The 15,050-nt window shown below is 37.3% G+C and overlaps 2 protein-coding genes across 2 annotated transcripts in view; one reads left to right on the plus strand and one right to left on the minus strand.

The window, feature by feature from the left end:
* LOC139129404 (uncharacterized) overlaps positions 1-15,050 on the plus strand; it is a 355,444-nt gene that overhangs the window by 183,842 nt on the left and 156,552 nt on the right. The window lies entirely within an intron of this gene.
* Positions 10,416-10,826, minus strand: LOC139130271 (activated RNA polymerase II transcriptional coactivator p15-like). The gene has a single exon (XM_070696025.1). The coding sequence runs from the start codon at positions 10,824-10,826 to the stop codon at positions 10,416-10,418; it is 411 nt and encodes a 136-aa protein (XP_070552126.1).

Raw genomic sequence — 15,050 nt, forward strand, 5'->3', positions numbered from 1 at the left:
GTTACTGGACCGACATGCTTGCCTCAGGCCATCGGTTTAGCGTACATGGAATCAACAACTACATATCAAACAACGGGCGAGTTGGAATTTGGCGAGTTGGAATCGGGCGAGTTGGTTCTGGGTGGGTTGGGCTGGTGCCAGATGACTGTAATTCCGTTCAGATAGGCGCATATCTTTACATGTGCAGGGCTGTCTACTAGCAAGGGCGCACACATGAATTCAATTTAAAGGCGGAGCCTCCCTTTAAAAGGGTGCCAACCTATGGCGGCGTTCATTGTGTAAGTGGACACCAAACAGGTAACATGAGGCACACGCTCCAGAAAATGCCATATTTTATTTTTTTCCGAACGCAAAACCGTTGACAGACTGCCAAGCGGTTAGCAAGAAGCTGCTGCCGATCAAACCCTGTGGTTATATTTGAATTCTAACTTGACTGGACGATGTTTTTTAAGGAAATTCGTGTGTGGTGCTGAGGAAACAAATGACCGTTGGCAATTTGAACCGACCGTCAATCATCCGGTTATATAAGCTCTGTTTGCAGGATTAGCAAAAGGTGACAAAAGATGGAGATCAGTTTGTGTAATTAATGTATAGAAATCAAACATCGTACTGGCAATCGGCTCAGTGACAATCAGGGTGCTGTAGAGTGTTTCACTTTTGTCAAAATTTCATCTTGTAGACACATATCTAAATTTACTAAATTCACAAAGCTTAAGGTTTGGTACATATTTGCTTGAAAAGTTGTGAACCAAACTTTCTCAGTATTTCCATGGCAACTAGTTCTTTATTGTGTTGACGCACCGTCACGGACGCTACAAAATATTATGAGTTGATGGAGAAATAACATAGTAGACAATACAACATTTGTACAAATATTCTTTTTAAAAGTTTACACCAAGAAAATATATAACATCTGTTGTAGAAAATAAGGTGAATGTATCAGGATTTTACCCAGCTTTGCATGATTTCCTGCCAAAATGATTTGTTACGAAAAAAAAAGAATTTTTCATTTTTTTCTCCCTATGAGCTTATGGTTCCTCTAGTTTACAGATTTGCCCTCTTGTACATTAAAATTAATTTTACTGCAAATGTTGAAGTCTTTGGAAAACATTAATAGTATTTGCAGCAAAATTTTGCTCATTTTTTGCTAGTTTTCTAGTCATTTTTGTAGTATGGTAAAAGCGTCACGGACACTACACATTCAGGAATATGTGTGTGAAACAAACTGTTGTTTATTATAACCAGTAAACCTGTAAAAACAGTAAAATTATGACAAGAATTGATTACAAAAAATCAAAACATATTATTGAGGAAGTTTGACATAAAGAATATTTGTAGTACTGGTATTTTTCAATAACCAGAAAATTTTATCAGAAATACAACACTGAATGCAAAAATTCTTGAGATAACTGGTATGTAGAAAATGCTATACAATGCAAAACTGTCCTAGTAACAAAATAAAGTGAGCAATAATGATTTACTGAACAGTTGGTTTCCAACATAGTATTGTTATCTGTATTTCAGTATCGTCACGGACACTACACATTTGAATACTTAAAGGGGCAACTTCTTTATCACTTTTAACAGACAATATTAAACACAAATTCTCTATATCAGAAGTCTAATTAAAGTCATGAAGAGTATAATATAATACTCTCTTGCCACTCATAGTGATATTTGTAGGTGACTGGAGTATTTTAAGTATTTGCTCAGCATCTATTGTGTATAAGGGAAAAGAGGTTGCAAATCTGACTATTTATGGTGGTACTACTGGTAGTGTGGGCTCCATTATGGATATTTGTCAATAGTGATGTATATAAGGGAGGATTTATGTCCCGTAATGTTATTTTTCTGTTTTATCTCCTTGTTTGCATTATAAGGTTGTATTATTTGTGTTTGATAAAATTTCAGTCTTGTGTTGTTTGTTTGTTTGTTTGTTTATGGAAAGCTATGGCGAGACATAGTCGGATCTAGCATGTGGTGACTTTTGAATGTTGTGATCATGAAATCAATGTTTCAAAACCCAAGTGTGTGGTTTCTCCTCAGTCGCAAAGTCCTGTCTTTCCTAAGTTGTTGTGTCAGATATTTTGATTTTTATATGCTTGTTCTTGTTGTCGTTTTCATGTGTTATTGGCTTCAAAAAATAAAGCCAATATTTCCATATTTTTATCTTGTGTTGAGATTTTTTTGTGAATTTTGTTTTTGACAAGTGTGTCTTTTATGTTTTTGTTTCTTTTGTAGGCTGTTATTGGGGGTTCAGGGAAAAGGATTTTTAATGTTTCGTCCTTTTCAAGTTCCTCCAATATTTTGCAAGACTTTCTTTCAAGTCTTTTGTTTTAATTTATGGCCTATATGTTGTTGTGAAGATTAGATTATTTGTTGTTTCCTTCTTTATTTTTCTTGTACTTTTTGTTGAGTTCAATTACTGTGTTTGTTTTATGTTGTAATTCTAGTTATTTCCTTTTCCTTGTATTCTCTGTAAATTAATTTGCTTGTAAAGAAATCAACTATCTCCTTGAAATCGTTTGGGTCATTGGATGTAGAGAAGTATCTGAGAATTTCACCTTCAATTAGTCCTTTAAAATTTAATGATTATCTGTGCAGGTATTGAAATGTTCCAATTAGTTTTTTGTGGGTTTTAATATCTAAATGTTTTCTTGGTTGTGCGTTAGGCCCTTCAAAATTTGATGTCGAGAAATTATATTTTTTTCTAGTGATTTCTTAACAGAAAATTTAAATGTTTGGTGCATTATGTTTATTCTATAGCTGAACTCTGCCAGTTGGTTTTGTGTTCCAGTAAAAATATGAAAATGTCATTTCTGAATCTTTTCCAAAAGTGAATCACATTTTGGTATTCAGAGATGATTTCCATTTCCAGTTTATGAAATGCAATCCCCTACAATGCATTTCAGCCCATTAAACAGCCAAATATTTGGCAGTAGCCCAAAGATTTGAAAGAAAGTCTTACAAAATACTGTCAGGAACTTGAAAAGTACGAAACATTAAAAATCCTTGTCCCAAACCACCCAATAATAACCCATAAAAAGAAACAAGAACATAAAAGACACACTTGTCAAAACATAGTTCACAAAAAGAGACAAAACGTTAACAATAATCTAAACACAAAATAAAAATATATAAATATTGATGTTATTTGAAGCCAATAACACGTGAAAACATTAACATCAACAAGTATAACAAAAACAACAAAATATCTGACACAACAACTTAGGAAAGACAGAACTTTGCGACTGAGGAGAAACCACACACTTGGGTTTCCAAACAGATTTCAGGATCACAGCATTCAACATACATCACATGATAGATCCGACTATGTCTCACCATAGCTTTCCCTTAACAACCAACACACGATTGAAATTTCATCAAACAGTGATAATACAGCTTTACAATGCAAAGGGTTACAACAGAAAAAAAAAATTGAAGGGACATAAACCCTCCCCTTATATGCATCACTGTTGACCGAGGTCCGTACTGGGGCTAACACTACTGCAGCATCATCATAAATAGTCAGATTTGCAACCACTTCCCCCTTATATAATTCAAAAACACATTTTATTTTGTTATTAAAATGATTTATTATGGTCTATGAAGTTTACTTCAGATGTCAGGTGAATTTAAATGTAATGCAGTAAAAAATGGTTAACCACTTGTTAGGTGTAGTGTCCGTGACATGAAGCCAGTTGCAAATGGAAAGTGGTTTAATGTGAAAGTAAATTAGTTTGTTCAGTGTTATGCCTTAATTTCACTATAAATAACATTTCTATCTTAAAGTTATATTGGGAAATAACTGATAACACTATTTCTGTTCCTTTTTTTAAACCCCTATACCGTTATTTCATAGGAGTTTTTTAACATTACAATCTTAAAAGGTAGAAAAAACATCTTTCACTGGTTTAATATATTTCATTTGATGTCTTACTCAAAAACTAAGTTACTCTCTTATAAAAGTGTAACTTCAGCTGGTAAACAATAGAATTACCAGCATAAATCACTGTAACAAGTAATGTATGGATTTGGTGTCACGGACACTACGGCTGTCACGGACACTACATTTGGCCCCTTTTTGATATACTGAAACAATACAAGTGGTAAATGGATTAAATTTTTATAACACGTAAGGAAGGCAAACAGGACCACTTTGGCTAATGACATCAGATCTCTACTATCTGAATGTGGCTGAAAGTTATGAGGGTGTCACGGACACTACAAAATTTGGGGGAAAAAATGTGGGCAACTTTCATGATTTGTCATTCATAATCAATACGTTGACCCTATAAACATTTAGTACCAACTAATCACAGTTGGTCTTCCAATCAAATAGATGTTTAAGGAAACATTCTACGGTAATGTTTTCCAAGTGATAATAGAGAGATAAATCAATGCTGTTGTCAAAATATAAAAAGCGTAACGACACACCAATTTCACTTATTATCACGCCATTTCCATTCAAATCCATGTATTAAGATGAAATAACTTGCAAAAGAAAGAAGAAATGCTATGTGATACTTTAAATATTCTGAATAATCGAAAAAAAATAATCTAACAGTTTCAAAAAGTGAGTTTACAAAATGTGCTTTTTCAGATGAAACAGCGTAACGCCCATTTTGACCCATTTTTAGGATACTTTTTTCACTACTCAGCTCAAAATCATCACAAAAACTCCATTTTTTCGATGGGGCCTGTTTGGTTCTACTGGTTGTTTCATATTAGGAACAATGTTTCATTAAATTTTGCTCAACATTTTTTTTATATTAGAGCGTAACATGTCGAAATCTGTCTAGAGCACCCTGATTGTGACTGACCCGATTACATATGTGTTTGACTGGGAGGAGAACTCCACTGATGCGAGAACCTGGGATTGAAAAGTGCGGCTTTAAATTTTAGATCATTAACCTAGAGGACCCGACTAGGCCTGGCTAGGCCCGACTAGGCCTGGGTTTTTCACTTTGCAAATATACCTTTTCTTCAAAACCCCGGCCGTTTATAGCGTCACCGAGGTTTCTTAAATTAATCATTACCACCTCTCTGAGCAAATCACACCAGGACATTTTCACGCTTATGCAATCACACTTTTGCAGAGGAGGTAACTTTAAAGAAGCGACGGCTAGACTTGTGATCAGTGCATGGTCTCTTGTTGCTCAGTCAGTCGTAATTCAGTCGTAACTCTAAGGCTGTTATACGTATTCTTCGGACGATTATTTCCCTATGATTTTAATCTTATGTCATGACATTTTGTCAGGAATTTGCGATCTTTGCAAAATTTTCGAAACGGGAAATTTACAAATAAGAGAGGTTTTCCAGGGCAAGTTTGATAACGTGTATTGAGTATAATTCTTTACCATTATCACAACCGAGATGAACATTTGTTCTTTGAAACTACCATTGATTAGATGAAAAATTAAGAAAACAAAAAGTTCTTGATATTATTCGTTTACAGCCAAAACATCTAATCTAAACCCTGCACTGTGCATGCAACTGCCCAATACTTTATTATAACGTTATGCAGCAGGTAGGTTCAACACACTCTAAAATTTATAATTGTTGCAGACTGGATGAGGGACGTGGCCATGGTTACAGTCCGTTGGACGATGTTTCTTTATCACAAGCTAGGTTAGTTTTAGCGCAGACAGTAGAATAGGGGCGAGACTCCATGTTTTAGCCGCTCGTTTCTAGCCATAGGAAGACATACAAGTCCCATATGTATGAGGAAAAACCACGTCAGAAATAGGAAATGTGAGATAGAAAGCGTGTACTATCTGACACAATGAAGCAATGGAACGTGACATCAGGAACGCAGATAAGAATTACATACGTAATCTCGCTGGGTCTATTCGTCGTAGAAAAATATGTTGTACATGAGCGAATGAAAACCACAAAAGTAAAATATATCCGAAGTTAAAAGACATATAATAGTCGATGCCAGAAAACAAAGAATTACGAGAACGAAGAAATGTTATTCAAACATTGTTCTCAGAAGTTGGAGAGGAAAAATGCAGTTCAAAAATGACACCATAGCCACCGGCTGCCATCCTTGTTTGGTGAGGGAGTATACGTTCAGGTCAGGTTGCCGTTACCATGCAAATTTCCGTCTTGACCGGTATTCCAATCGGCTCTTCGAGCACGGGAAAAATGGAAACTTCATAGCTATAGAAGTTAAGATGTCTGAAACTTCAGATGTCAAACACTTGACTTCTGTCTTTTGAACTATGTTTAGTTTACACAAACATATGCGCCAGGGTGTATTTTGTAAAAGTAAAGTAAAGTAAGCCTTTATTGAAATCGTATCCCAGTTGGGATCTTGATCATAAAGTACAATAAAGGTTTTGCAAAAACAACAATGAAAGAGTATATATATATATATACAATATCTATAAATGAGGTCAACATATTAAAGGTTCATAAATAGTTTACTTTGTCTTTTTCATTTTGTCTTGTCTGAGTTTAAAACATGTATGTATGTATTTTCCCAATTCACATAGTGATGCTTTATCTGTCCTTGAAAAGATGCTTACAAGGTCTTGTGTGCCTCTGAATGCGTTTTTACAAATGTTTAGTTTACTGAAAAAATCATGTCTAATGTCTGTGTATCCTTTGCAATGAAAAAGAAAATGTATCTCATCTTCTACTTGTTTGTTTTGGCAAATTGGGCATGCTCTGTCTATGACATCAAGGTTTCTATATCTACCTGTTTCTATGTGTAGTATGTGTGCACTAATGCGTAACTTGCACAGGGCTGATCTGTGATCTGGGTTTTTTATAACATGAAGGTAGCTTTCGAGAGAGAAATCTTTTTTCAACTCTCTGTATGTGCGAATTTATTTTTATGGTGCCCTTGTCTGGTATCATCATGAATCAATTCAAATGCACATTTTTCAAATAGCTGTTTAACTTTACATTGAAATTAGTTTTAAACTGTTTGTCATTTTCTATCTTTACATTCATGGCATCTCCAATATTTACGAGCAGCAACGATTGTTTAATTCCTGACACCCAATTATCTGTATGTGCATTGTCCAGTTGACAACCCAGATCATAAGCCTCACGAGTCAGTGTTGTATCTGCTTTCTTACTTATTTTTAACCAATATTTGACCATTTGTGTTATGCTTGAAACAATTAGAGGATATCTGCCCAGTTCCATTAAACATGCTATGTTGGATGCTTTATTATTCACTTTAAGTATGTGCTTGCAAAATTTAATGTGCAACTTTTCAATTGTGTCTGTTAAGTTTGTGAGTATGGTTTTGCATTTGTGCATATGTCGCAGTCCATACTTCTGTACAGTATAGCAGAATAGGTTTTATCATGGCATCAAACATTTGTAAATGGACCTTAATTGGAATATTTGACTCTGCAAAGAGTAACTGTCTCAATTTAAAACATGCCTTCATAGCTCTGTTTTTCAAATCAATTTGTGCTCTGTTTAGTTTGCCTGTAATATTTAACTTTATGCCAAGGTAAGTATATGTTGACACATTTTCCAACTCATTACCATGTATAGTAAATTTAAATTGTTGAAAATTTTCCCCGATTTGTTGAAAACCATGATTTTTGATTTGAGAATGTTTATGCCTAAATCCATTTTTCACAATAATGCCCTATTGAATTTAAAGCATTTTGTAGCCCCGTAGGTGTCTCAGATAGTAGAAGTAAGTCATCGGCATAAAGTAGACATGATAAGTACTCCGTAATAAAGTTGGTGGGTCATTGGTGACACAATTAAGCGAATCTTTTATGTCATTAATGTATAGGTTAAAAAGCAGTGGGCTTAGGCCGTCACCTTGCCTTATTCCTCTCTCAATGGGAAACTGTTCAGTGAGTCCCTCTTTCACCCTAATGCAACACTTCGAATTTAAATACATTGACTTAATGATGTTATAAAATTTCCCTGTGATACCATACTTTATTAGTTTGTGTAGAAGCCCCACATGCCAAATTGAATCAAAGGCTTTTTGAAAGTCTATGAAACAGCCAAAAATATATTTCCCCTTACTCAGATACTTTGTAAGTAATTGTTTTAAAACAAATATATGATCAAATGTACTAAACTCTGGCATAAAGCCAATTTGTTCCCTAATTATAAGGTTTTCATTTTTAATATGAGTAATTAGTCTTTGTTTTAGAACTGAAGTAAAAAGTTTAAAGTTTTTGTACGACTAATGCTCAGAGTTACAGTATACAGCAGCGATGACAAAATTACTTATATTACGCGGAGCTCGTGACACATCGTATAATTTCTAAGTCACGTTCAGTTTACGCAATACGACCAGTTTCGATTAGGACAGATGCTATTTTCACAGGATGTTCAATATGGTAGGATTTCAGCAAATCTTTGTTTCATATGAACGTTTTTAACCCATTTCATTATTCCGATTTTCGAATACGAAAATAAGAACGACATGGAAAGACCATACCCCGACTTTGATTACAGACGCCTGGAAAATGCGTATGATTGTAATTTCGAGACGGTGGAGTCATATTCGGACGGACTGGGATTTTAAAGCTGTAGATTTTCGCCTTGGGGTCAAGCAGGTTCAGCAGGACGTGCATATCATTAGTTCAACGTCTATTGATCGATCAGAACATTTTATCGCAATTGTGTTCAATGTTTACGACACCATACCAGTCTAATCCTGTAAATAACAACGCTGTACCATGTAGACAACCTGTATTATTTATTCTCACGGGAAACTGACAAAACATAAACATTTCTCCATAGCGACATAATGTGCCTCTTTTATGAAGTAAAACTGATATTTATTACGTAAATCTTTACGCCGGAAAAAATAATCTAGAAACCATGATAACTGGCAGTTTGCATTTATGTTGGCCCTGAGTCAAGCAGGATCGGCAATTGTAGCAATTACGAAAAGATTGTCAGTGTAACTGTCAATGCAGCGGGAACGATGTCGCTAAACGGTTTCTTTGTGCACCGACAGGGCAGGTGCGGCCGAGCGCATTAAAATACGGTCAAATTGAAAGTGTCAACTCCCTGTCACGCATAAATATATTGTGCACTATGTATAGCAGTCGGAAATCTGAGCTTCGGTAATATGCTTTCACTGTGATGTGATATAACAAATGACACAGACCCCAAGCTAAAACCAGGATTTTCTACAACGAAAATAGAGAAAAGCCGTGGCTTTCTGCTTTGCCGATAGCAACCGTGGTGAATATTTCGATTCTTACGGACGTCCACCCAACAGGACACCTTTCAAGGCATTCCTCAACAGGAACTCTCTCCACTGGATCTATAACAGACAAAGGCTCCAGGGACCCTTTCTTCAGTGTGTGGACAATATGTCCTTTACTATCTGCTACATCGTTGCCGGGGATGGTCCATGTCGAACATTGTGAAGCAGTTTACTGAGGACTTGATTTTTAATGACTTTCTCGTAATTGATTTCATTGAAAAATGACTGGTGTTGATTTTGACATTTATGATGTTAACTTTTTACAGACTCGTTTGACTTAGAAGTCATATTCATTACATTGTTACTAGTTCTTGTGTTGGCTTTCCTGTTGGTGTTCAATAAATTTTCAAACTTGTTCAATTGAAAATACAAAGCATGTGCGTCTGTGTGTTTTTTTCTCTCTCAAGGATGATGGTAAAAGGGGAGGGGGAAGGGGAGGGGAGGGGGCAATCAATCATACTTATTCATAAAACAATCATACTTTGCTAGCTCACAAAGAGTATAGACGGACAAGATATTTTTTCATTTTAATCAATAACAGAAAATTTTATTTTCTCAAAGATAACAAAATTTAACAAGGCAAATAACATGAAACACAACACCTTTTTTTATTGCAAGTGTTTTTCAGTGTCCTTGGCAAAGTTGTAATGTCCGAAGAAAAAACACATTTATAAATTGAAGGAAATTGAAATGATTAACTGCTTGCAGAACTAACTGTGGAACAAACTGCAGTGATCATGTTGTTGCACAAGACCATTCCATACATAGACAGACTGTCCGATAGAGCTTCAAAACATCTTTCAGGGTCTTCACTCCAGCGGTAGTACAGCAACTCCAACAGATCATCAAGATCAAGTAATCCAAGGGGAACATTATGATCCAGGGTGATGTAACACACTTCAGCCATGCCAAGAATAGATTTCTGACTCGTTTGGCAGCATCCGTAAAGTACTTGATGATGACTTCTCGTTGACCTGCAGGGGTATCGCCATAGTACAGGCACTCATGGTCCCTCTGAGATGGGTAGTCTTCTCGGCACCCCTCACTGTTTTCGTTGATGATAGCATTGACTTGGTCCAGGATAAACTTGGCGTAGACATATTTTGCCACTCTTCTTGCCACTTTCCTGTCCAAGTCATTCGGCATATCGCTGAAGGAAGGCTCTGAAAAAGGGATGAAAGACGGGTCTGTGAGTACCAGTTCAATTGCACGTCAGTGTCTTGGCAGCCTCATCAATACTCTGCACAATACTTTTCAGTCGACTCCACTGATCCAAATTCAAATTGATGCCCTTCTTTGTCGGTATCAGTTCTCCAGTGTCAGGTTTCTTGAAGAATTCACGTATCCCCACGTACACATTTCCCTTGTACATCTGCACACTCACAATCCGAGCTGACATCTCCGTGTCATGCAGAAGAAATCTCAATTGTCTCTCACCTGCTTGACTGGTGGTGCCAGGCTTGGAAGGTGGAGGGACCAAAGCAGCTGCTGATGGCTGACTGGACGGAGTCTTATGAGGCAGGGACACTTCCTGAGAAGGCTCTGGCAAGTTAGGGCTTTTCCTTCCTGGAACATCAGCATACCTCTTATCTTGGTCAGAGACGGTGGGCATTGTCCAGACACTGGTGTTAGTCTTAACGTTGAAGTATTACGGCAGTTCTGCCTTCACTGAATAACACTTCTGTCATCCCTCTTCCGGTAGTCTTGGTGACAATATTGGAGTTGCCATGGTTATGAAGAGTTGAGTTGTTGTTGAGGGTGGGACTTCTAGAGCAAGACTTGCCCCTAGATGGCCCACTCAGAACTTATATACCCTCGTTTTTGCATATATAAGCAACTGACCAATCAGGAAGGCACATTGCTATCCCAATATCCCTTGCGGCATTTAAATGAACCATGGGAGAGGCTGGTTAATGAGGCCCCTAGCATGTGAAATAAAGTAAAAAAAGACCCCCTAACTTCCAAAGTGGTCTATGCTGTCTCTTTTACTACTAATACGCATTCAGCCATTGTAGCAAAAGTGTTAGTAGATAACAAAGTGTCGACTGAAGAACGCGAGAATAGATAGTTTGCATTACTGAAGTATAAAAAACAGATTGGAAGTCGAATGAATAAATTTAAACTTTAAGTAAAGATAACAATTTGGAATTTTTGAGCTCTAAGAGTTCAAAGCGGCGTTGAAAATGATATCAAGTAGCTTACAAGAAGGAATACTGGAATTCCAGTATATAGTGATGATGAAACTGACACTCAAAGTGAGTGGAGCCCAAAGCACAGTCATTCTGTTTCCTCCTGCGTTCTTATAAAAACTAGTGTAAACTCAATAAACACTGGGCCTGAGATTATACAGAGTAAATGTATGAGTTAACAAGTTGCTATGAAGACAGGAAGGAATTTACCTTTACTGCAACGGAATCATGTAATCTTTGAAATATTTCGAGTTATGGACTTCAAAGGAAGAGGCCAGATTTCTTCAATGATCCAGTATGAGTTAACCAAACACTGAATTAAGTCCTTTATACTTCGAATGAGAGTAATATCTCACAGTTCTTACTGAACGTACTATCTACGCAAGTACGCAATCAGTAAAGCAACGAAAGCGATCACAACACACAGACGAAGCGTATAAGAAAGCTAAGAAAGCACTGACTGATCGCTATGGTAACAAATATGCTTATGACAGAAAGAAGAGATTCAATAAGCTGTCAACTGATCCCTGGTTGTTAAATGCTTGGCTGGGCTGAAAAAACAGCCCAGTGGAGAATAAGCAAAGAGAATCCGATCATTATACCTACATGAATGACATCATCGGTGGTAGAATTCGACAAGCAAATCTTGCAAGAGACATAAACACCCTTATGCATATTTTAATACTAATGAAAGTACAGGTGAAACTGACACAAATGCTAAAATAAAACGAAATTTACCCCAGGTGACGCTTCTGTTGTTACACTTACTAAAGAAATACACTCATTGGCCCTTTGGTAGCAATATAAGTCACCTTTGCAGCAAGCTGTACTACACAAAATACACCCCTTACAAAACTAAGTTGTGTATTCTCAGCACTCATACCAGAATATTTTTGCAATTACTTAACAGTGTACTTTCCATAAGAGATACGGTTTCCTCAAAAAGCAACCCCTAATATCAGGGGTTAGACCTATTTACATCAACCTTTTACAGAAACTTTGAAAATTGAACTTCTCTGTAGAAAAAAAAATCATTGTTGTATTTGCACGAATTTCGCCCAGTGAAAGCGATGAATTCGTTTTCTCCGCTTCGATAAAGTCTGTATGTGCGATGTGTAATAGTGAGTATGCGTGCGTGAGTGCTTTCCGAACTCTACAACGTTTGGAGCGGTCTCAGTCAGAAAAATGTAACAACTTAGCAGGCTATTGAACCACTCTTTTTTGGGAGTGGAGATTTAGCCGAGCGGTTCTCTCTGTTGCCTCTCCGCCAGGCGACTGATGCCGTATTTTGTGGGTTCGAACCCGATTGAAAAGTAGTCGTATTTGATGTAAGACAAATTATTTTATATACAAACAATAAAAGTACTTGTTTGACAAATCAAATGGAATTACGAAAATAATTTACGAATGGCTATGCCATACCCCGATTCCTGACTGAGTCCAATATGGCCGCCTTGTGCTTTATAGGACTTGAACATCAGTCCGCTACCCATCGTCTATTGAACGTTTTCAACATGCATGGAGTGCTGCTCAGCAATGACTCAAATTCTCATTTTACTGATCACAATACCCTTGCGAGCTAACGACTATTGACAGATTACTTATTTCAGCCTTCAATGTGTCTATGCAAGCAATGCCATTGCAAAGTGAGTGAAATCAGTAAGAGGGTCCAGTGCAAAAGGGGCGTATCTCCTATGCGTTAACACATGCGACACGCCCCTCTTTCACTGGACCTTCGAGTATGCATTTGGCAGGATTTCCTGTGAGTACAAAAGCGTGGTTATACACTGTAGTGACCTATACATTCTATATATATGTTAATTTGTTACGTCTAGTAATGGCACGGCACCTGTGCATTTTGCACGTGCATCTGTATTTTGTGTATTTAAAAGAGAAAATGAATAAATCGCACAGTCATTGCTTAGTCATCCTCGTGTTAGCTACCGTTACTGTGTGTATGGGTGTATGTCTTTCAACTTGGCCATTCTGAACATTACATTGGCGACGAGGATTTTGCAGAGTCATAGCAGACTCCACCCCTATAGTTTATCAAGTCGACATTCTCGTTAGTTCAAAATGGCAGGTTAGGCTGGGTTTTTGTCACAAATGTCTCTGTTGTATATCCACACTGACTCTGCTACATTAGCACCAAGATGAAAGCATTGGTGGGCCCGTTTTAACAACAGCTGCACTGTATGGAAGATCACGGACCCTGACCAAAAGAAACATCTAGACAGAAGAATGAAGATTTATTCGATATTTCTGAAACCCGTGTAATGCCTACTAATGTTCAATATGATGATAACTATAAAAGATAATGAAGGCTTTGGATGACGACTTTCTACCTAAAGAGAAATACTGAGTACGAAATTTTTCAATTTCGACGCACTGTACAACATGATACTGAAACCATTGACCACTTTGGTGACTCGTCTGAAGAAACTGGCTGTTGATTGTGGCGCACCCTACGCTGCGAGGCAGGGAGTTGACACTTTGCATTTGACCGTACTTTAATGCGCTAGGCCGTACAAGCCCGACGGTGCACAAAGAACCGTTTAGCGACATCGTTCCCGATGCATTTCACAGTTACACTAACGATCCTTTCGTGATTTGCTACAATTGCCGATCCTGCTTGACCCTGGGCCCACAGAAAACTTCCTGTCATCATGGTTTCTCTAGAGATTATTTTTTCCGGCGTAAATATTTTACGTAAAAATATCAGTTTTACCTTTGTAAAAGAGTTGTGTCACATTATGTCGCCATGGATAAATGTTTATGTTTTGCCAGTTTCCAGTGAGAATAAATAAATACGGGTTGTCTACGTAGCAGAGCGCTGTAATTTACGGGATGAGACTGGTATGGTGTCGCAAACCTTGAACGAAATTGCGATAAAATGTTTTGATCGATCAATAGAGGTTAGCTAATGATATGCACGTCCTGCTGACCTGCTTGACCCCAGGCGAAAAGCTACAGCTTTTTAATCCTGTGCGTCCGAATATGACTCTACCGTCTCGACATTAAAATCATACGCATTTTCCAGGCGTCTGTAATCAAAATTCGGGGTATGGTCTTTCCATGCCGTTCTTATTTTCGTATTTGAAAATCGGAATAGTGAAATGGTTTAAAAAACGTTCATAAAAAACAACGATTTGCTGAAATCCTAACCATATTGAACGTCTGTGAAAATAGCATCTGTCCGAATCGAAACTGGTCGTATTGCGTAAACTGAACGTGACTTAGAAATGATACGAAGTGTCACGAGCTCCGCGTAATATAAGTAATTTTGTCATCGCTGCTGTATACTGTAACCCTGAGCATTAGTCGTACAAAATACACCCTGGCGCATACGGGTATGTTTGTGTAAACTAAAAAGTTCAAAAGACAGAAGTCAAGTGTTATGACATCTGAAGATTCAGAACTCTTAACTTCTATAGCTGAAAGTTTCCACTTTTTCCGTGCTCGAAGAGCCGACTGGAATACCGGTCAAGACGGAAATTTGCATGGTAACTGTGGCAACCTGACCTGAACGTATATTTCCTCACCAAACAAGGATGGCAGCTGATGGTTATGGTGTACATTTTGAACTACATGTGTCCTTCCAACTTCTGAGAAACTATGTTTGAATAACAATTCCTCGTTCTCGTAAT

The sequence above is a fragment of the Ptychodera flava genome, chromosome 3, assembly GCF_041260155.1.
Source record: "Ptychodera flava strain L36383 chromosome 3, AS_Pfla_20210202, whole genome shotgun sequence".
Lineage (NCBI taxonomy): Eukaryota > Metazoa > Hemichordata > Enteropneusta > Ptychoderidae > Ptychodera > Ptychodera flava.